Source organism: Falco biarmicus, chromosome 9 (genome assembly GCF_023638135.1).
Source record: "Falco biarmicus isolate bFalBia1 chromosome 9, bFalBia1.pri, whole genome shotgun sequence".
NCBI lineage: Eukaryota > Metazoa > Chordata > Aves > Falconiformes > Falconidae > Falco > Falco biarmicus.
The window spans coordinates 49288553-49311747 of record NC_079296.1 but is presented as its reverse complement, the minus strand read 5'-3'; the positions used below and the strand labels follow the sequence as shown (position 1 = coordinate 49311747).

The window sequence follows — 23195 nt, the reverse complement described above, 5'->3', positions numbered from 1 at the left end:
TCCTGTGCAGGGTCTTGAGATTTATTTGAGGTTGATTGTTTCAAATTATTAAATGCTAACAGTATTACTTAATGACAGAGTGTTTAAAGAATAAAAACCCTATTACATTAACACAGCTCATTTTTTTTTGCTATATAATATATTGTAACTGGAGCTAGTCAGGAAATTTCAATACAGATTTCAATATAAATTTTCTTTCTTTTTCTTTTGATTAAGTGTCATCCTGAACATTGAATCAATGTAACTATGTGAATTGAATAAATTGTTTTCAATCTAAAGATGCACCCAGTGTAATTACACATTTTAAAGACCTTTTTTCTTAGCAATCTGTGGTAGTTTTAAAAATATCTGTAGCATATAATTTGTCATAAATTCTCAGACTGACATGTCAGCATTGGCACTGCCTGTCAAACTTACATCAATGCCTTCATGTCACATGGCATGAAGTGACATAACTCAAAGTGACGGAATGAGGTTTATTGGAAATTTTTGTTAAATAAAGCACAAACTATTTAGATAATTCACCCTTTTAAAGAACATAATATGTTAGCAAGGAGAAACAGTTTTCAGCTTTGAAGTGCAGTGGCTAAGTAGCTATTACATGTCTACTTTCATTTAAAAGTCACAAGTTTTAAATTACGCTCTTTATCACCTTTCTGTGCAAGCTAATTTGGTCATTTTCAAAATATTTGTTAGGTGATGAAACTAGACAGAACAGAAAAATGCTATTAGAAGTGATAACTTCAGACAGAAACTAACCATTGAGGCTTTCCCCAGTGCAGAGGTTGCCAAATCACTGCTGCAAACCAGCCCAGCAGCCTCCATAGCCAGGCACAGGGCTCTCTCCAATGATGTGTGGCCAGGCGGTGTATGTCTTGTCTTCTCCACATTCACTGTGGATGAAACTCTTGGCCAGGGGTTCACTGCACGGAAATCTTTTGCTGATATAACATACTTAGGGCCTGTAAACTTCAGATGGTCCTGGATTCACATGCACATATAAATATTGTTCATTTTCCAGCCTGGGCTTCTGAAGTCTGGAGGCTGGATTTGATAAGTCATTTGTAGGTGGATTGCTGGTCTTGCTATAAATGGTGTAGGGAAACAGGGTAAGGAAAATTCTGCTTTCATTTTTGCTTCTTTCCTGCAGTCTGGTGGGCTGGTGGACTCCAGTGCATATTTATGTTAAAAAAGCCCACACCAAAGCCATAGCACTGACCAAAGCAGCACTTTCCTGGCACCTCCATGAAAAAGCTAAGAATGAGATCCCAAAAGGTGCCTTAGCTCCAGGACTGTGCTTCAAACACTGACAGGGTGACAAATTCTGTGATGAGATACTTCTGTAGCCTGCTACAATTATTTCTGCAGCATTTTTTAATTTCAGTTTCTGCTTTACATTTGTAGCTTAAACCAGTTTTTCAGATATAAGCAAATGTGGTAAAGTATTGTAAGTTGTATCAACCTGGCGTCCCAAAGTGTGCAAAAAGTTGTGATTGACTAGCAGTTGGTGAAGAAAAATTGATGGCAGGAAAAGCAAAGAATGCATGTAATAGAGAAGCACAATCTCTTGTTTAACTGAAGTGCCTTACTTGCTACAACTCTGTGTTTTCCTTGTCAGATAACTGCTAGTTATTTTGAATGTGACTATGTGGACATGGAGTAAGCAAAATTCCCTCGACTTTCAATCTGCTTTATTAACAGGAAGACAAGGTCCATTTGCGGTTTTGGAGTTTTGTTGGGGTTTTTTTGGGGGGGGAGGCAGGTTTCAGATTAATGCATATGTTATGGTTTGTCACTGATGAATTCAGACTTGTCCATTTTTCATATAGTAAAAGAAGGGGAACATTGTGAGGACTGAAATTGTACTTAATTCCTACGTTATTTGCAGAAGCTGCTAAACTGGCAAACAGTGGTATATTCCATCCAATTTCAGCAACTCATTTAGAAAACTACACATTCTTTGGTGTAAAAAAATAAAAGCAGGATGGAACAGACTGCTTAGAGATAAGCATCTTTGAAGAGGTATCAGGGCATGTGGCAATGAGCAGTTCTTAGAGCTTGTTTCGGTTCTGAACATCCAGTACTTGATCTATTTAAAATGTGTATAGCCTGTTACAATTGAGATTGTACAGTCATGGATTGCACATTTGTATTAGCTTGTTTGATGACTTGGCAAGTTGATGTAGCTTTGAAGCATTTTGAAATGCAAAATTTCCTTGTTTCACTGTAGTGGCATGTAAGCATTGCAAAAGATCTTTTTTTTTTTTTTTCTCTGTGAAGAAAGAATACAAGGCCAAGCTCTCTGAAAAGGCTGGTGTAGTTGATTTAATGGAGCTATGTTGGCACCTGCTTTTTACTTCAACAGAAGCTACAATTTAAGACTTGTCTTGGACCTGATAGTAATTACATCACCAACAAAGCAAATTCTGCATGTTCTTCAGACTGCTGCAAAGGGCTGGCTGCTATCACATTCAGTTGAATTTGCAGAATAAGTTTACTTCTGAAGCAATTTGTTTCTAAAATGTCTGTCTCCAATCCCCTCCATCTGTATTATTGATAGGTTATGGAGTCCCTGGCTCCTGAAGTTAAGGTGCCTTGCTGAGGCCTTCATAAGTCATCTGTGCTGTTCACATCTGTGCTTTGGATCACCTTGGAGAGACCTGAGTGAGCGCTGTCGGCCAGCTGCCAGTTTTGATGTATTTTTTCCTGCAGACATCAGAAAAGAGTAACGTTGCAAAAACCGGTGCATCTCAAGGGAAGGAAAATGTTTTGTAATGATTGCTTGATACGAAAATTGGCAGAATGACTCCTGTAAGATTCCTCTGTGATTTTGTCCTGACATATGCCTTTAAATGAAGGATGGGTGTATTTTTGTTACTGCACTAGTGGTTTTTTAAATCGTCAGGATCATTCTCTGACTATTCATCTTGCATAAAAAAGTCAGCGAAAAAAACCTACTTAGGTTGTTAGAAACCTCCATCTTTCTCAGGTTCAGGCTGTACCAAGGTACTTCCTGACAATGGACAGAAAGATCATACTGGGAAAACACACCACTGCATCTTCCAGTACAGCTTTATACTCTTAGCCTTGTTGAAGCACGTTCTGTTCTTCAGTTAGAAAAAAAAAAAAGCCCTTCCTTCTCCCCTCAGCTGATCTCTGTGATTATGGATGATTTGTTCTTTTCTTAGGACAAAAGAATCTCGACATTCTTTTTTAATAAAAAATATGCTGCCCTATGTATACAGATTTTGAGGTTTTCACACAGCTTGAAGCACTTGTGACTGTACTTCCATATACTTAAGATTTAAGACGTCCATTCCCCGGGCCCAGGCAGCCCAGTGACCCCGCCGCCAGCTGCACGGCCTGCACTCCGCGCGGCAGGAACGCAGAGGAACACAGGGCTGCAGGCGTTCCCGAAGGCAACGCCTCAAGCGCTCCGAGCCCGCAGCGGCGGGGTCCGGCCGCCCACGGCCTGGCCGTGCGCTGGCCGATAGGGCCCGGCGGGCAGCGGCAGAGCCCTGAGGGCCACAATAGGGCCCGGCGGCGGCGGCAGGGCCCCGGGGGCCCACGACAGGGCCCGGTGGGCGGCGGCAGGCCGCGCTGAGGTACCACCTCGCCCGGAAGCGGCCCCCGCGCTGTCTCCGCCCCTTCCGCCGCCCGCGAGGAGCTGGCGCCGGCGGCCGCCACTTCCGGCGGGGTGATGGGGTGCTGGCGGTGGCCGCCGCCGCCGCCGGAGAGAGGGAGGGCGCACAGGAGCCGCCGCCGCTGCCGCCGCCCCGGGGCCGGGCGCTGCGGCACCGCTACTTAGCGCTGCTGGCGCGGCGGCAGGTGAGGGGAGGTGAGGAGGCTCTTCCCGCCGGGAAGGGGCCGGGCGCTCGTCCCGCTGAGGTGGGGCTGAGGGCGGTGTGTGTGTTCCGCGGGTCTCGGCAGGGACAGAGCTGTCTCGGGCCGGGGGTGTGAGGGGAGGGAAGTGGGCTCGCCCGCCGCAGGAGCGGGAAGAGCCTCCGGCGTGGGTTGTCTGCGCTGAAGCCCGCTCCGCCGTGGTTCGTGCGCGTACGGTGCGCGGGCTGGGCTCCGCTGAGGTGCGGCGGCTCCCCGTGCTGGCGGCCCGGCGCTCCCCTGCCGGCTGCTGAGGAAACCACTCTGCTCAGAAACTAAAATCCTGCTCGTTTCTCCCTGAAGTTATTCCCTCTGCTGTAGAAAGGAGGAGGGGCTGTGCCCAGCCGGGTCGGTTTCCCTCTGAACCGTGCACGTTTTCTCCGTGACAGGCTGAGGGGGCAGGGGAGGCGCTGGGCGGGATGGGGGCTCCCAGCCCAGGCAGGTGGGGGCTGGCTTCTTGCAGGGTTTATTTTTTGTTATTGTAGCAGGTGTAGGAGGAGAGGGAAATCACTTGTTTTCTCAGTCCTGTGTCAGCCTGCCCAGGAAACAAATCCTTTCTGGAAATGATGCTTTGTGTCAGTCTTACAGTTGGATAACAAACCAGTCGTGCCAAGGCAAACAGAGGCTGCTATCTTGCAATTTTCAACTCCAGTGGTGTAAAATCAGTGGATTTTCTAAGGGCAAAGTACTTAGTTTTGAGTCAAAAAGTTTTTGAGCCTGTAGGATTTGATAAGGCATCATGGGAGAGTGCTGCTGCTGGTTTGCACACCTGCTGTTCAGGTTTGAGGGTTAAATGGAGGAGTCTGCCTGGACCCGACAGATTTTGTGTGAGTTCAAGGCCTGGGTGTATTTAGAAAGTTGAAACTTTGCAGGAGCTGTTGTCCACTCAGGCTGTCAAACCTACGCTGACAGTGCATTAGGTGGCCTCTGGCGCTACTCACTTAACGATTGCTGATTGCTATGTTTAAAAAACAATACTTAAAAAGCATAGGTTTATCAGCTCTGTAAGTTGACGGAAGAGGTAAATGAGAGGCAGTTTTGACATCCACGTGTTTAGTGGGTTTGTAACTGGAGTTGAAGTGGTCTCATGGTTTTGTATTTGATGCCTCAGTTTGCAAAATTTGTTTTATAAAAACCCGACACATGTTGCATGTTGTAAGATGATTTGATGGAACATTCCAATTGTGCTAAGTGTGCTCCGTCTCCACGGAGCCCTCATGCCGTTGGCCCAGTGTAGCACAGCGTCAGTGCCACCCCTGCAGAGCTGCTGCTCATGCAGTGTTTTGGAGCGGCAAGAGCTCAGCAAGATGTTTCCTGGTAATTAAATGCCCCTCCCGTTTGATGGGTGGGGGCCCTTTCTGGGTATCGGAGGTAGTCTTGTTCTTCCTTTTGCTTTCTGTGATACAGAAAAAAGGTGGAATTAACGCAGGGCTGGGGCGAACTGATTTTTATACCCAGTGGAAGGAAGTTTTTCGGGAGGTTTTGCAAGATTTTGTTGCGAAAGTGCTACTTGGATGTGAAGGAAACATCCTGTAGATTTGTAAAGAGCAAGAATTTTATCTTGTTTGCTATTCTATGTGACCTTCTTTTTGCTGGCTGGTTGGGGTCTTTTTTGGTAATATACAATTAAAAACACAAGCTGTCCTAGGAGCTGAGATCTTTCAGGCTCTATACTATCACTCTTCATACAGAGCTCAGTTTTGCAGCCTGCTAAGCAGGTTGAGATCCATAAACCATATTACATTATAGATGCTGATTTGATAATCACATAACTTTTTTAAGGGTTTTTTTTTCTTACTTATTTTAATACATCTGGAATAAGGAAGACTCCTAGATTTTTCATTAGACCAGAAAGATGAGGTTGTAAATGATTGTGGAGAGTAAGAACAGAGTTTCATTTAAGATAGTGTGCTGGTTTTAATCTGGATGGGGAGTTTCCTCATATCTTCCCCTGTTTCCATCCGAAGATGAGGCTGTGGGAAGAGAAGAAAGAAATAAAAGGGGGAAAAGCATATCTGAATTGTTTTGCTGATGAGTTGTATAAGGATAAAGAGCAGAAAGTGTTCCGTTATGAGATGGATATGCTGTTTCTTGAAGCTGGAGGAAAAAACACTTGACACATGACACTTAGTGTGTGAAATGTTCAAGATCTTATACAAATATTAACGCAGTACTGTGAATTGCATCCTAAGATGAGTGGTGGAGTACTTGATCAGTTGTTTAAAAATCACTTGTGTGTACCTCGAAGTATGGTGATAGGATAAAAAATGTTTTGTTAGCTGGTTAGTAGATTAGGAGTTGAGCTGTTCTTAGTGTTCACTTGAGTACAGTACAACCCCTTTGGTTTAATGAGGTGTAAAAGTCAGGGAGCAGTATGTGTTCTGTTCAGCTTGCCGCTGTATGTAACTGCTTTTAGTGGTTCTTAAGACAAGTATGTTTAGCTTTCGGGACTTTCTGTAGCAGCTGCTGTCAGTTTTGCATGGAGGCGTTCCAACAGAAAGACTTCTGAGTGTACAGAGCCAATCTTTGATTTTACAGTACTGGTTCTATATTTTCCACAATGCAGCACTTCAATAAATACTTCTTGAAAAGCACGTCTTCATTGATGGTTTAAAACCCAAGACATACAGTAAACTAAACAAGTGTTACTTTATGAGATTTCTTATCTTACCTTCATAAATAGCACTAAGACCTTTGGGTACAGCTAAGGTACTGCTGATAATCTCACTAACTATAAATGTTTATGAAACAACTCTGACAGCAAAGGCACTAAGTAAAACTGAATGCAAGTTTTACAGGGATATTTCTGCATTTGAAATTGTTGTATGCTTGCCTTAGGAAAATACCCAGTTTTTCAGTCTCGTGGTGGGTGTTGTGCTGCGTTTGATCAGTTTTATATATACTATAGTAGCTATTGTATTAAAAAAACCCTTGAAAAATCATGTATTGTTTTTGCAAGCGGTCTCTTTCTCCAGTTGTTTACAAGATACTGTACTGTATATGGTGGCATTTAGAGGGTAAGGCTTAAGTCACTGTATACTACATGGCAATGAAACCTTTGGTGCTGTTTGCTTTAAATAAGCACTGGAGAATTCAGAGTTTTCAGGAAGCGCAAGCGACAAGCTTTTGATGCAAGTCAGCAGAGCATCCGAGGCTTTTGACACATAACAAGGCAGTGCTGTATGTTCCTTTTCCAGCACAGCATTACTAAGTTGGTATGTGACAGTAGCCTTATTATTGCAGGCTGGCTCAGCACATGTTTTTGAGTATAGCTTTTTTGTGCTGGGGAGCCGAGGCCTCAAACCTGGGTCTCACCCACATTGTGAACCAGCAGCCTGCGTATAGAACAGCTTTTCCCCTGGGTGCGAGATGTCGTGCTCCTAGGCCAGCAGAGCCAGCGAAGGAGAGGCTGAGTTGGAATTGCCTATATTCAGACTTCAGCCTGAAACCTTCCACAAAGAAATGTAGGTTAAATCACTTGAGATCTGATAGTTCTTCAGCGTTCTTCCTAAAATTCCTCTCAAGGAATTGAGAATTGAACCTAGCCGGGGCTGAAATCAAGAGCCCATATCATCACAGGCTCTCCCAGGCACATGAGGGCAGGTGGTGAAGCAGTAATAGTGCTGGTAGAGTTCTGCATGCCTGTCCGGAGTAAACAAATCTAGTCAACGTGCTGTGAACTGCTGCGGACATAACTAGGTTCTTATTTCACCATTCAGCCATGATTCTGGTATAATATATATATATATAAAATCACATTTTGTTTTTGTAACAAGACTGCAGTTAGTGTGATATTAATGCTATTCTAGAGTACTGATAAGCATGTTCAGCTTCCTGTGTTTTTACCTAAACATACTGACTCAAAGTCTGTATGCTGGGAAAGTTAGGGATTTAATGGTTGACTGGCAGTAATTCAGTAGAGGAAGAAATGGTGGAATATTGGGTAGTCATTCTGAGAAAGGTTACTTTTCCATGTTTAAATATACATCTAGGAAAAATATTGTGATAACAGCTAGGGTATACTTGGCATCTCATTTCTTAAAATGCCCTAACCAAATTGTAGAAATGTTCATGGTTCATAAAGTAAAGTTTTTCTTTGAAAAAAATAAACATGTAACACGTGTGCAAGAAGTGCGCGTTCAGTTGTGGTTTTGCTGTTAACTGAGAGGCTGGGGAAGGAAAAAGAGAAATGGGACACATGATATGTACTGCTGATGAGCTGACTAAGTATGAAGTCACAGTACCAGGAAAGTAATCAACTAGCTAGCTACAAATATTGCTGATGTCAAGCGAAAAGTATATTTTGCCCTCTAATGCTTAAGTCTGCTTGCTCTGTGTTACTCATGCATATTATTCATCATTAAATAATGTTATCCGTTATTTGGTTTCAGTGATAAAACCAGTAATGTAGAAGGCGAAGTAGTTACTGGTGCTGTTTTCTTTCAGGAGAACCAGTACAGTTATCTAGGTAATCTCTTTATTATCTGTTGGTCTCTTGCTACGTTAGTGTAACAAATGTTTTGTGGCCTGGCCTTCCTAAGCTTCAAAAGTTGATAGGAGCAGTTGGGCGCAGAGATCTGTATTGTATGCCAAGTGCGGAGACTCTTAGGGAGGGCCCTTTTTACCCTTTAAACCACAAGAGTGGCACTTAAATGAGTAGTCTGAAGGAGGAGGCAGTTTCTGAGTTTAAAGAAATTGCCTTGTCATCAAAACTGATCCTTAACTGTTGCTGTTGAGATGAAATTAGCTACCAGCTGTGCGCAGTGGTTTAAATTTGTTTTGCATAAGTGGTTGTTTCTTTGTTGATTTCTTCGTCTTTTCCAGTTGGTTACATGTCTTGTCTTTGACAGCTCTAAAAACAGGAGCGGGTCCTATCAGGTTCATCTTAAAGTTAATGTAGACTTTCTCCCAGGTCCAGCCTATTCAGTAGTGACCTTTGATGAGTATGCTCACTCCGTGTTGTAATGTTACTTTTATTGCGTGTTTGGTAAGGGTTGATTTGTATTCCTGTAACGCCCGATGAAGAAATGCCAGGCTGGTGTTAGGCTACTTGACTAGTGACGAATGAACAGAATTCTCGTTAGGGAGCGTTGCCTGACTTTGTCCTCACAAGTTGCTTTGCTTAGAAGACAAAATAGTAAGTGGATCATATTTTTGGTGAGTCTGAATTTACTGCTTTTAGAAAACTTGTGATGGTTACAGTGTTATAAAAAACACTGATTAAGGATTTTTTCAGTATTTCATCTGTGTTTCTGAACGAGGAAAGCTGGAAGTCCAGATAAGCAATTCAAGTTTGTTTGCTTGTTTTGCTGGAGTAAGGTAAAAATAGGTAGTACAAAGAAGCTCAATTAATTGATCACTAATTACAAATTATATGTCATAATTCCTTTTGTTAATAGCTGTGTGAGCCAAGTAGTTGTTACAGGTGTTCTGAACAAGACTTTCGAAAATGGTAAGGTAACACAGAAGTGAGAAAATACCCTTTTGTGTGTAGAAGGAAGAGTATACAGTAAATGCAGAGATTCTAGTGGGGCTTTATGGATGTTTTGTCAACTGTTTAAGTCAAGATATGAACACATGTATACATATTGGCTGTGTATGGAGTTATGAGAAATTAAAACTAGGTGTTAAGTACATGTTGTTAATACACAATCAACTCAAGAATATATTCAGAAGTGTCACTCCCTTGATTCTTTTAGAAGGGCAACTTTGCGCTTGTTTCTAATCTAAGCTTTTGTACTGCTGGGAGGTCTCACTGGACAAATTGAATCTTCTCTGATACAGAATAAAATAGCGTGTGGTCCTAGTAGATGTAAGCTAATTAGATGGAAGAAAAAGTTGCATCCAATAATAAGAGCTACTTCTAATAATAGGTACAGTACCTCTTTAAAAAGAGAAGGGAAGAGCTTCTTGGTTTTGCAAGATCTCTGCCCCTAAAAAAGATGTAAAACTGTGTTGAATATTCATGATGGGTTTGAGTACCTGTTTACTATATAGAGAAGCTAAATAATAGATTAAATAGGCTGTTTCCTTGCTTTCATGCTGAAAACCTTGAATGATATATGTGGCACTGGTGTATTGTACTATCTTGTATTTTCTGAGATTTGATTGGCATGATTGAAGCATTCTAGTTAATTAAGCTGTTCTTTCAAGTACAAAAGAGCTGTGAAATTGTAGCTGTTTCTTAGATGGTAGCTGTACGTAAGCCACCAAATATAAATTATGCACAAATCCATTCTGTACTGCTGTGGGTCTTAAATATTGGATAAGCTTTTTATTACTTTTACATCACCGGTAGCCTTTGAAAGTTTTTTCATGTATCCCATGTAACATTCAGTGGTGCATTTTTTTTCCTGGTGGTTGTTCTAACTTGTTCTGGTGACTTGTCATCAACATGTGACTAAAATGGCGCTGAGATGTCTTGCCTACCTTCAAGGAATATTCCAGACTTAAGAAAACAATTATTGAGAAATCTGTATGAAGAGAATACCTCTTTTTTTGAGTTTGGTGTGTGATGTTAGCTATTACCACATTGCTTTTGAAGATGCTTTGGAATTAAAGCTTATGCTCTAATTTCTAGTTATGTTATTTCAAAAGCTGAATATTTGTAAAGGCTTCACAATATAGTAAGCAAGCATCTGTCTTAATTAGTGAGATTGAACAAAGAAATATGATGACTGCACTGTCAACATACAACTAAGGTGCCTCAGGTCAATAGAATCATAGATCCCTAGTTTTAAGTTTACTTGGAAGAGGTGGAGGGGGAAGTGTCATGCCACCAAAGCTTCAGTATATGTTTTAAAACAGCAGAATGTATTGGACCTGTAATATACTATTTTAGCTTTAATTCAGTCTTATGTGGTTGCTGGCTATATATTCTTGCTTAAGTTATGAACTACCAACAGTAGAAAAGACTAATGATTAATCTGGTATTTAAACAGAGTAATCTTTGCTTTTCATCACCTAGTGTAATTAACAAACTTGGATTTATTTATTTTTTTTAACAAAAGAATAAAAGTAAACTGGGTACATCTAGAAGTACTCTGCTGCTTGGCAGCTTTAAATTTCTATTTAAGAACAAGTGAGAAAAATCTTAATTTAACTTTGCTTGAATAAAAATGTTTTTAAAGCATTTTTATATTATTTACCTAATGAATTACAGGTCTGATTTTTAGCTGGCTCTTACATAAAAAGCCTTTGGCTAATGAAGGATCTAAAATCACACAAAAATACAGTGGCATTTCAGTAATCTTTGTTAAACATCAAGTCTTCTCTTTCTCTGTTATGTAACAGGTGATTTTTTATTGGCGGATAGAGAAGGATGATGGCAGGCAATAACCAGCTCTGCATTCGACGTTGGACTACCAAGAACGTGGCCAAGTGGCTGAAGGAAGAAGGATTCTGTGAATATGTGGATGTTTTGTGCTATAGACACAGGCTAGATGGAATTACACTGCTGACACTTACAGAGTATGATTTACGATCCCCTCCTTTGGAAATCAAAGTCCTGGGGGATATCAAAAGGCTAATGTTGTCCATACGCAAACTGCAGAAGCAACATATTGATGTCCTGGAAGAGCTTGGTTACAACAGCGATAGTCATGTTGGCACAACATGCCCAAGTGTTGGTTCACTACAGGGCACAGATTGGTTTTGTAACGGCGAAGTACCTCGGGACTATGACGGAGCAATTACTGACTTGAATGGTGATCAGTATCAATATGCAAATGGAAAAAACAAACACACTACACGAAGACTGGACCCAGAGTATTGGAAGACGGTTTTAAGTTGTGTGTATGTCTTCATAGTGTTTGGCTTTACATCATTTGTCATGGTTATAGTGCATGAGCGAGTACCTGACATGCAAACATATCCACCTCTACCAGACATATTTCTAGATAGGTAAGAAATTTTCTTTTAAAACAAAGTAGTAACCTCATGGTGAAAGTGTAGGCTGTCTTTTCTTCATTCTCAAAGTTTCATACGCTCTGGAAGATGCCTCTGCAAAATAGTAGTAATTAGATTGTCGTAAACCCATCTGCTAAGATTGAAATGCACATCAGTTAATGCAGAGATTTAGTATTCTCGGGGAAAATAAATTGAGCTGCTGTTCTACCCAGTTTTTATTTAATTCTGTGTCTTCATCTAATCACAACATGGGAATTTCCATCCTCTTAATCTAGTAAAAAGGGTAATGGTCAGCTGGCATAGGTAAGCAGCCATATGCTTTTTCTGAAATCCAGATGTTTCCTATGAAGCTTAACATATCTTGATGCAGAAAAACTTTTGATGAAGGAGTATTTTGGTCTGCCAGTGAGCAAGGAAATTGAAAGGGAATAGCATTGATGCTGTATTTTTCTTGTCTCCCGAGCTGCTGTCAACTTGTTGGGTGGTTTAGGGAAACTCTGAGGCAGAATGAATAGACCAGTATCTTTTTTAACTGTAGGGTATCTGTGTACTAAAACACTGTTACGGCTCAGGCACCCTGCTCAGTTTGTAAAGAAAATATTCCACTTCAGGCAGAAGAGAAAGACAGTAGCACATGTGAAATTCTAGTCATTGACTGCAGATTAATAGAGAATAAATGCTCCCTTTGAGGAAGTGCAGGTGCATCGCAGAGAACTTATTGTCTAGAAAGTTTTAAAAGACAAGATAAACCATTCAAGAGTTCAGTCTTTGTGATCTCCTTATCCCTGTCAGTAATTTCCATTTTCGTGAAGTCAGTAGGACTTTAATCTTTTGAGTAAGTTGCAGACTCCCCCATAAGTTTAGATAAAACTCAGCAAGAATGGACCACATCCAGCAGAGTGGAAGAGGGGAGAGAGGACAGGAGCTATGGCATTACTGGATTTTGTTCCTCGGGCACTACCACGGTTTTCAGTGGGCAGGAGGATGGGGGAGGTTGGAAAGCAGCAGTTCACAAAACAATGCGAGGGGATTACTACAAAGCTAGAATTTGAGCAGTGCTTTGTTACCCCTTTGTATCAGGGGGAACATGTAACTATGAGGAGCAGCCTCTCTTGAAACCTGTTGATATGTATTTTGGTTAATTGCAGAGTGGAAATTGTTATTGGTGCCATACATGTGCAAGAAATTCTTAAATCTTTTGATAAGCAAGGCTGAAAGATTTATATGTAGTGATTATCACTGAAATCTAACTGTGAAGACAATTTCTATTTTTTCTAACACTTCTGTGCAGTTGTGCTTCATTACAAGTATTTGGGATTTTAGACTGCATCGTTAATTGTGTTGACAAGGCGTTCTTATAAGCATAAGCAGCATAATTGACATGATGCAAGTTTGTGTCACAATGAAAAAAGTTCTTGGGCAACAGTGGTAGAGGAACACATCCTGTCAGTATATGATGCGTTAATTAAGAGAGCATACTAGAGATTTTCTTTGACTTAATGAATTCTGGGTAAATGCCTGCTGAAAATACATTATTAGAAAGGAGATAATGTAAATAAAAAATAATTCAAATTCTATTTCATTCAGTCTAACAAAATAATTCTTAGTTGTAGTCTAAACTGTCGTTAGACTAATGCAAGTTTTGTAGTAAGGACTTTGTATGCCTTTGTACTCAATACTGAGACTAGAAAGAAAAAATAAACCTTTGTATTTGTAAGTTAATGTTCTTGCTTCATCCTTTTTTTGTTTTTTTTTTTTTTTAGCGTCCCTAGGATACCATGGGCTTTTGCTATGACTGAAGTATGTGGTGTCATTCTTTGCTATATTTGGCTGTTGGTTCTTCTGCTTCACAAACACAGGTACGGTGTATAAAATCCAAATTAACTGCTACTTAGATTCAGAGAAAGGACTGTGGCAAGAATTCATGGTGATTGTTTAAGACTTTCTGTTCAGTGAGAATCATGTAAGCTTCTAATATGTCCCTGTAAAAACGGATTAGGGAGGGTTTAATCAAGAATGGTGACTTGTGAATCTTACAAAGGAGTAATCTGACTTTACTTTTCTACCAGATTTGTATGTAATTTCCTTCAGAACACGTGTTTGAGAGTTGTCAGTAAATACCTTCATACGATAACAGTTTTGTATATAAGAAAATTGTATGAGAGTGAAATTCTGCAGGATGACTGAGGCAGCCTAGCAGCTTGCTGTCACTAAAGGGTAGGAAATCCTTTTGTGTGTGTTTTAAGTTAAATTTTTACCAGTTTTGTTGATTTTTATCAGTTTGCCAACAGAAGGTATGAGTGCCAAAGCTGGTAGGAGTGTAGCTGCAGTGAAGTGGAGCTTACCTATACAGTAAGCCTGCTACAGTGTTTCACCCTGCCATGTGGAATCATACCTTTACAGTACTACTGAAAAAAAAAATTATTTTTTTTTTTACTGTGAAACTTGCAACGATGATGAAGGGATTTAATGGGATTAAGTTGGGGTGCAAGGGGATGTTTATTGTAGCTTTCCTGATTTAAAGATACATTGTATCAGGATTCTTGCAATCAGTTCCTCTGTACTTTTCCCAGATCTATACTTCTGCGAAGGCTGTGCAGCCTCATGGGGACAGTATTTTTACTACGCTGCATTACAATGTTTGTTACCTCACTCTCTGTGCCAGGCCAGCACTTGCAATGTACTGGAAAGGTAAAAACTTAAAATGCTTTAAATTATTTTCTTGTTTCCCTTTTGAAAATATTGTATCTCAGATATGATTAAGATTGTTGTGACCATAATGTTAGATGTGTGTTTGTTCAAACGGCATCATCATTTCTCTGCTGTTCCCCTCCACACACCTTCATTAACTGCCATTATGCAGGCAAGCATCCTTAGGGGTCTTAGAAGCACTTGCCACATTGGAAAGGAGACAGTTCCTTGTGGAAGGGTGTTCAGAGCATTTCACAATGTAAACTGGAAAGAATACATCATAGAAGTGTGCACTTAAGATAATGACTTCATGAAGAAAGTCTGAAAGTGGAGTAATTGCGTCTTTGTCTTGTTGGATGTATGGTTTCAAAAAAAAAAAACCCAACCCCAAAACCTATTATTATTTCACCCTTTCACCCTGAGAGATATTCCAGAACACGGGATTTTATGGTTCCTAACTTTTAGTTAGAAGACAGTTTAAGCTGAATATATTGGGAGCTTAACAAAGACACATTGGGAGGTTGAATATATTCAAGAAGACCCTGTGTGTAAATCACTTGCAATAAAATACTCTATCTAAATTCCAGTATTCACCAGAGGTATGATGTATACAATTAGTAATTGTAGTTACTAATGTGATTCACTGCCACGATGAAATCCAAATATGTGCTAACCTGCATGTTAATAAAAGACCCGACATGATAAACGGTATTAAACATCCATAGCTGTACAGCTAACTGTAAGGACATATTGTTCAGGCAGTGGGGCTGGAACTTAGTAAAGGTTAATGTTACTGTCTTTTAGTTGTATGGCAATGTTTGGGCAAAACTCCAGCGGGCATTTGCAATATGGAGTGGCTTTGGAATGACTCTGACTGGAGTACATACGTGTGGAGATTATATGTTCAGTGGCCACACTGTCGTCCTGACCATGCTCAACTTCTTTGTCACAGAATGTAAGTACAGTGTGTCAATACTTCGGTATCCCTCAGTGTTAAGAATACGTACTGCTTGCTGTCGACCAAGGGTGTGAGAGCGTAAATGCTTAGATGTCCTTAAGTATTAAGAATATCTGCGGCGTGACCTCCTCAAAAAGTTCAGAGCGTTACATCTAAGCAAACAGATAGAAATTTGGATTTCTGTGCTGTTGCTCAGGTTTGTGACTGTTTACTTGCAGCCAGGAGAGGAACAGCACTGCTCAGAATAATGAAAGGATGGATAGGGCACATTTGACAGAACACGTGAGCCAAGAAAATTAGGAAGGCTCTCTGATTTGCTACTGAGAGAATACTAGGGAAAATACTTACTTTGTAGGCTTCTGTAGGTATCTGCCACTGACACCCCCCCCCGTCAGGGGAAACACCTGACTAGGTGGCTGTATGTTCAGTGTAAGCCCTAAAGCCAAAATACAAAACCTCATAATGAGTAAGAGTATATGAAACAGTAGTGCTTCTCTGTAAATACAAAGTGTGATTTGATACATTATACAGTAAGTAAATAATAACCAAGGTAATTAGTTTGAGTTAATCTATGATTGAATGACTGCAGTAACAAAGTAATGTATGTTTTATGACATAGTTCCCCTTACTACATGGAAAAGGCATGATTTTCATTAAAAGAAATCAGTTGAACAAACAGTTCTGCTTTGTGTGGTCCTAAACCATTTCAGGATGCTCTGTTAATCCAGAAATGTGTAATAGCTGTATTTGTAAAGGAAGTCATCGATAGACATTTATAACTTCTGTGGTTGCTTTTATTGGGTTTATTGGACCTGTAGATGTAAACAGTATTTCCAGATGAAGACAGTGACTTCATCACATTTTTGGATAAAAAAAAATCTGTGCAAAAACTTGGAGCGTTTGGGCCTGGATTTCACAATGACCCAGACTGTTGAGACATTCAAGGTTAGTCGCTTTCTGTTTTCTCCTAGATACGCCAAGGAGCTGGAACTTCTTGCACACCTTGTCCTGGGTCCTGAATCTCTTTGGAATCTTCTTCATTTTGGCTGCACATGAACATTATTCTATAGACGTCTTCATTGCCTTTTACATCACTACAAGACTCTTCTTGTATTACCATACGTTGGCTAATACTAGAGCATATCAACAGAGTAGGAGAGCAAGGATCTGGTTTCCAATGTTTTCTTTTTTTGAGTGCAATGTTAATGGAACTGTTCCCAACGAGTATTGCTGGCCCTTTTCGAAACCTACCATACTGAAAAGATTGATTGGCTGAAGAGTGTGTGTGACAGTTCAGATTTTTGTGAAGTGTCATGACTTAAGATCCTACAAGGCTAGCTGTGGGGGGATGTAAAGTAACGTTTTTCACTCCGTGATCTCTTCCTCCTTGTCTTGTTTCTTAGATTCCTAACCGTGAAATAGGGTTCCTGTACTTCACAGGGATGTGTTTTGTTTTCTTGTTGCTGAAATAGAAAACGATGCAGGGAACGGTAGAGGCTATCAGTGAACCGTGAATATAAACCAGAATACTGTTACCCTTAGAAAGGTTGTATGTGAGTGTTATGTAACTGTAACCTCAAACACATGCTTGTACTGAATAGAACAGACCCTTTACAGGTCCACATAATCTTCGTTACCTGACGTGCCAGCCTTTACATACACTAAAACATTAGAACCTGATGAAGACTTTCTTCTAAAACAGTCATAAATGTAATTTTCAAAACAAACTCTGTGTATACTTAAAAGACTGAGGAGTACTGTGTCATAATGAAGAAAGCAGTATAGTTCCTTGCTAAAAGGGTCTCTTAACTGTTAAATAACAAGTCTTAAAGTATAATTGACAGTATAAATGGTCTGCATACAGGTTGCCAAAAATGAAAGTCTGCCTTGTGGCTATGCAGTGATGTCTTTTTTTAATGACAGCTTATTTAGTCTAGTCTATCAGTTGTCTGTATGATTGTTCTAGCACTTGGAAGTTTTCCCTTTTGTGTTTAACTAAATGAGTTAAAGTAAATGCTACATGCACTGAAAGTAATGTTAATTTAGCTTTAGTGAGTTTAAAGCCACAAAATGACTTCTGTGTGGTTTTAATTGCTTTATACCCAAACCTGTGCATGCGTTTTAGGAGCAGCTCTTTAACATTGGAAAAATGGAACAGTTATCTTCATATATCTTACTGTCCCATAAATGGATGGGGAAAATGCATGTAGTAACTCTATCAGGAAAAGTAATAGTGAGTATTGGAAATAGTGCTCTTATTGATGTATGTTTTAGCACTCTGGTGTCAACAATATGGTGACTATCTCTGGATATATATATATACACAGTATATTTGTTTATATATATGTAAACACATGCAGTATAAGTTCTTCTAGCAAGTGTGAAAAGAGACTAGTTCTTAAATTAAGTTGCTCGTTTACTATACTGAAAGATAAAAGTACCATAAGCAGTTGAGTTTTGGTTGTTTAAAAAACAAAACAGGCACAAGAAAACACCCACAAAAACCCCAAACCAACACTCCGAGTCCATAATGTGTAAACAAGGGTCACACAGCTGGTAGGTAATTTCTTGTGCTGTGGTTTGTGAGGGGGCAATATTAACGTTGGCTGTAGAGACTTTTAAGTTAGATTTATGCTAAATGAAGACTGATAGGTAAAAGGTGCAAATCAGAAAAATGGTTTAGAGCATTTTATTTGGTTATTGCAGTTTCAGAATAGGTATGTGCAGAAGGTAATGTAAGTCAGCCTTGGAAAGTTAGATTAAGCATTGCCAGTTTGATACAAGCTGACTTTTAATGGCCACAATTACTTATGTTTGCATGAAAAGGAATCCCTTGGGAATTTTGCAAGACATGTCTTGGAGGCTTGTAACTTACTGTGGGCTACTCCTTGCTGTATTGTGTTTCTTTTATAAACCTGGATTGTACTAACTTGACTATCTTCCCCTCTCTGTAGTACGTTACTCTTGTAACTTAATTTAGCTCCTATTCCACAGAGGAACTGCGTGTCTTAGAGTATCTCTGCCAGCTGTATTGAGCACACATACATTGTACTATTCCGCAGACTTTGATATTTGTAACATTCCAATTTTTTAGCAAAATGGCAGGTTTAATGCTGTATTGTTCTATCTGCCGTAGCCTGGTGGCTCTTGCCATCCAGATTGGGGGAGTATGCTGACACTTAGAAAAAAAGGAAAAAATATTCTGAAAGATTTGAAAGATTTTTCATTTCTCGTTCTTACCTTTCTGATTTCAGAAAAGCAATTTGAACATTCCTCTTGAGACTTTATAATCAAAGAGTTCTATTTGTTAATTTATATTTGCCTTTGCAATGCACACACAGTTGTGAATGTTGGTGGGTTTTTTTTTTTAAACTCTAGGAAGCATCTGTTCTCTGTATGTGCAGGATTGTTTTCTGAGTTATAACATATGGAGAGGTATGCAGTTAAACTTGCAAAGCTGCTGATTCTGAAAAGAACCATGTCAGTGCTAACTGCTGTAGCTGTGTCTAAACTGAAAAATTACTTTGCAACTTGGACATGCAGGAGAATTTTCAAGTGCAGCCCAGTGTAATAATGTTTACATAAAGCTATTATTTCAATACTTTCTTTTTTTAACTGGAGATCATATACTTTGAAACATAAGGCTTCTCTTTTTTTCTAATTTAATTTTTCAAATTCTGTTAAGTAAATCCATGTTTTAAATCAGCATTGGCTGTCGGTGGTTTTTAAAGGAAGCTTGTTCTTTTGTGCTGTTTTTCTTGATGCTAAGTATCTGAGTCCAAGATAAGTAATAAACAGAGGTTGGTTTTGTGAGCATAAAGTGGGTTTAAAACATTGTCAGGACAATTCTCCGCTTCTGTTTTTGGAATTTTGTGTTGTCTGTCTATAGACATGCAAGGGTAAGGCTTGAAATTGCTAGAAGACAGAAAAAATCTGATCTCCCATGCCAAAGAGCACAGGTTGGTCTGTAAAGTTAGTAATGTAAGCTTTATTGTTAATAGATGGAAACAAGTTGCAAATAACTGACAGGCTTAAAATTCTATATCTTCTTTTCAGAGAGTCGGTGTTCTAAAAACATTTTGCAGCTTCTCTGCTGCTGACAAGCACTTTCAAGTAAAGGCAGCAAAGCATCATTGGGCCTTGGATTTAATGCTGAGTATTTTTAGGTTGTCCTTCTCCCTTCTGTTTGTGCGCTGATCTTTTTGCTGTCCTTTAACTTGCTGCACCTGTTGTGTGCAAAGCAATCTTCAGTGGTCTGTGGGAAGCACGCACATAATCTGAATTCAGAGGAATCAATGAATTACTGTGTTACGTCAGCGAGTGCAAGTGTCTTAACAACACTAGTAATCTAGTCCAGTAACTAATCAAGTAGAGAAGTCTTAACTGAATAACTCTGGATATATGGAAGCAGGGGAGGGTGGCGTATTTTTTTGGTAGCTTAGCAAATTGGTAATATTTGAGACTTAACAATAGTCTTGAGCTCTTCCTTATTATCAGTTTGGGGATATATGTGCCCATGCCTGCAAGTGATAGACACATAGACACTGCCCCCTCTTTTTTTTTTTTGTTTTGTTTGTTTTCTTGTTATTGTATCTTATGACACAGCTGCTTATAATAGCTTTCCTAAACGTTTTGCCTTTAGTTTTCACTTTCTGGAAGATCCCTTAAACTAGTGAGTTTATGCTGTCACACCTGCATACAGAATTTGGACTTCCGTAGGTGTATATTTTAGCAAGGTTCCTCCAGCTGTTCTTGAATAACAATACAGAAAGCTTCCATATATGCTAATTATCTTAATGTCCTCTGGTAAGCAAGGTAACACACAAGTGTTGGTACAGAAATGTAGATAGGCCTGAAGTATTTACATGTCCAACACTAGCAAAAATTGGATGGATCCTGTTGGTATACTGCTTGTGATGAAGCAAATAGATATGCTTAACTTTAAGCAAATCACTGAATACTCTGGATTTCAGTGAGGGTTACCATTTTAGTTCAAGCATTCTGGTGGATAAGGCCAAGCGCGTGCTGTGCGTGGTGTCGTGCTACGGTAATGGGGAACAGGTAATGTCGCTTTTGGTTTTCCATCTTTTCCCCCCCCTCCCATCTACTATAGAAGGAAACATTCCAGTAGAATTTCAAAGAAATTATTACTTAACTGTGATCTCAGAGAATAAATCAGTAAAAGAAAAAAACCCACCCAAACAAAAACCCCCACAAAAAACCAAAAAGCCCCAACAAAGCATCAAAATAAAACCTTGATAGCCGTTTTGAGAAGCAAGAGTCAGTTAAATGACTTGGGGGGGAGGGGGAAGATGTTTTTTGATGCACACATGTTAAATAAGGTTATTTAGAAGTATTGAAACCCTGCAATGAGGATAAAAGCATGGGTTCCTATAATCGTTTCTGTACAGCTGTCTCATGTAGTGCCAAAAAGAGCACCGAAGGGGAGGACAGAAGGGTTGAACTTGGGACATCAGTCTTTTGCAAGGCCTTTGCAATTCCTTGGATTTTTTTAAGCAGTGCTCGCATACTTAGTGCTACTTGTTCATTATTATTTAGCTAGTTTTTTGATGTGCAAAAGTCCATTTGGTTTTCAAGCACCAAAACTGTTGTGGAGCTGAGTCTTAATCATTAAATACACATTTGAAGAAATAGCAGATATCTTAGGGGAAAAAAAAAAAATAGATTTTGTGGATGAGGAGCACAAGAAAAGCAAGCTGTAATGACGGTGGTTTTTCATCCTGTCCACGTAGTTCCTACTGAAGAGTTGACAAATTGCAGTAATGTACAGACAATACTGATTTTCCTGGGTTTTTTTGAATAGTCTAGGATACTTTTGTAGAAACTTGACCTGTAACTATGAAACCCATCATAGTCTTGTCGAGATGGAAGTATATTTGGCAGCAGTGAGCCAGCTTACCGTCTGAACTGTTTTGTGCATGTGGACTTTATCAATCAAGTGTTAATTGATAAACCATTGATGATTTATACAGATTACTATTTCTGATGTATCTTTTGACATTGTCGCTATTCTAGTTGAAACAGTATTTCTGGGGGGGGAAAAAAAAAAGTCCTTTGGAGTGAACCTACTGATGTCTTGTTCATTATATGAAGGAAAACACCCAAAAAACCCTCATAAGCCCTCAGCTCAAACACTATAGTATTGTGAACACTGAACTTTCCATGTAGCAGTGTCCTGCATACTTACCATTTGCATCTTAAGAAATTTGCAGTGAGTATTATGTACATAATTCCGTGACATGCACATTTTTAAAGCCAGTTTGTAATAGGTGTGTAAAACTTAAGGTGACAAATGTGGAACACAATAACCTGACCTAGATGCCCCGTGACTGCGTAGTTAGAAAGACTAACTCTAACTTTAGTTTGCTCTTTCAATTAAGTTTTGTCAAATCTGAGAAATTTCTCAGATGTGAGAAACCACAAACTGCATTATACACGGTACTTAACATAATAGGGATGCAGGAACGTGGCTTTTGACACTGAACAGTTCCTTCAATTTCGTTCCAACAGAGAAAATAGTATTACCTAATGGCTAGAAGGTATGCCAGTGAAGTTTAAAGTGAGTACTGTAAATAAGTAAATATTGTTTTGATTCTAAACTCGGATTGAATTAATATATTGTTTTATATCTTTGTTGTATTAAAACGTATTTAAAAGGACTAAAATAAAATAAATATTTGAAAGATGGCAAATGTTTGATTTATTTTATATGTAAAATGATGGCTTATTATCTCTGTTAGTGTTGTGACCATAAAAGTGTGCCTGAGTAATCTAGGGTTTAGAGTTGTTTCTCCCCAAAGCTCTGTTTTACTGGTGTGAAAACATATGCTGCCTAATGCGTGTATTGGTATGCCTGATGTTTTTGTCAGTTGTAAATTGTTTTGGCAGATAGCTTTAATATTTGTGTTATTAAAAAAATTATTTAATCTTGAAGATCTCAGTGAAGTATGAGAAGAGGGCTTTCAAAGACTCTTCAGCTGAAGTAACTTTAATGTCTCTGGATATTGGTGGTGAATAGCGTTACAGTAAATCAAGAGTTTAAACACTATTGGAAAAATTGTGAAAGAGTAAAGATAACTTCTGAAAACTTTTATACCCTTCTAATGGGATTGTATGTTAGGTTTGTTGTTACTTTAAGTCATGGATTTCAGTCATCTGGTATGTGAAAGGATGTGTACTTGTTCTTAAAACAGTATACACCAGGCATGCTGTGCACCCTGGAGTTGTATGTTCGTACTTGTAAATGGCAATTTTGACATGTGTTTTGTGACCTTAATCCAGCTAAAACATTCGTCAGTTAGCGTGAGCCAGGTAAACTTAGCATACTGAACTGTTAGGAAGTTTTTCATTTACCTCGCTCTGAATTAAAAAATCTTGATCGATCTGATAATTTAGAGAAAGAATCCTTGATATGAAGTCCTTCCTCAGTGTGATTTTTTTTTTTTTTTTTTTCTTAACTCAGTTGTTAAAGACCAGATTAAAAAAGGAAACGGGTGTGTGTGGCACAACACAACTTTCTGGGGAAAAAAAAAAAAAAGTACAGGGAAAGAGGGGGAGCAAAAGCAATAACATCCAGTGTACCAGTTGCAGAGTACTTACAGTGGCCTTTAGTCTAATATTCTGGGAAGCAGTAGATTGTGTTCTAGGCAACTTTGAGTATGTGCTTTGTGCATGGTAAAACAGATTGGGAAAACTTCCAGGGAAAACAGCTGCCTGCTTCCAAGAATATGTTACAATA

At 39.4% G+C, this 23195-nt stretch overlaps 1 protein-coding gene across 3 annotated transcripts; it reads left to right on the top strand.

Moving 5' to 3' along the window:
* The first annotated feature begins 3645 nt into the window (after positions 1 to 3645).
* On the top strand, positions 3646 to 22149 carry SAMD8 (sterile alpha motif domain containing 8). Of its 3 annotated transcripts, none has more exons than XM_056352048.1 (6): positions 3646 to 3828; positions 11173 to 11781; positions 13551 to 13646; positions 14361 to 14478; positions 15283 to 15433; positions 16408 to 22149. In XM_056352048.1, the coding sequence occupies exons 2-6, from the start codon at positions 11201 to 11203 to the stop codon at positions 16710 to 16712; spliced, it is 1251 nt and encodes a 416-aa protein (XP_056208023.1). In that variant the 5' UTR covers positions 3646 to 3828; positions 11173 to 11200; the 3' UTR covers positions 16713 to 22149. The 3 variants fall into 3 exon arrangements, with proteins under 3 accessions (XP_056208023.1, XP_056208024.1, XP_056208025.1); XM_056352049.1 differs by having other exon boundaries at positions 3646 to 3838; XM_056352050.1 differs by lacking the exon at positions 3646 to 3828 and adding an exon at positions 3870 to 3888.
* Positions 22150 to 23195: the final 1046 nt, after the last annotated feature.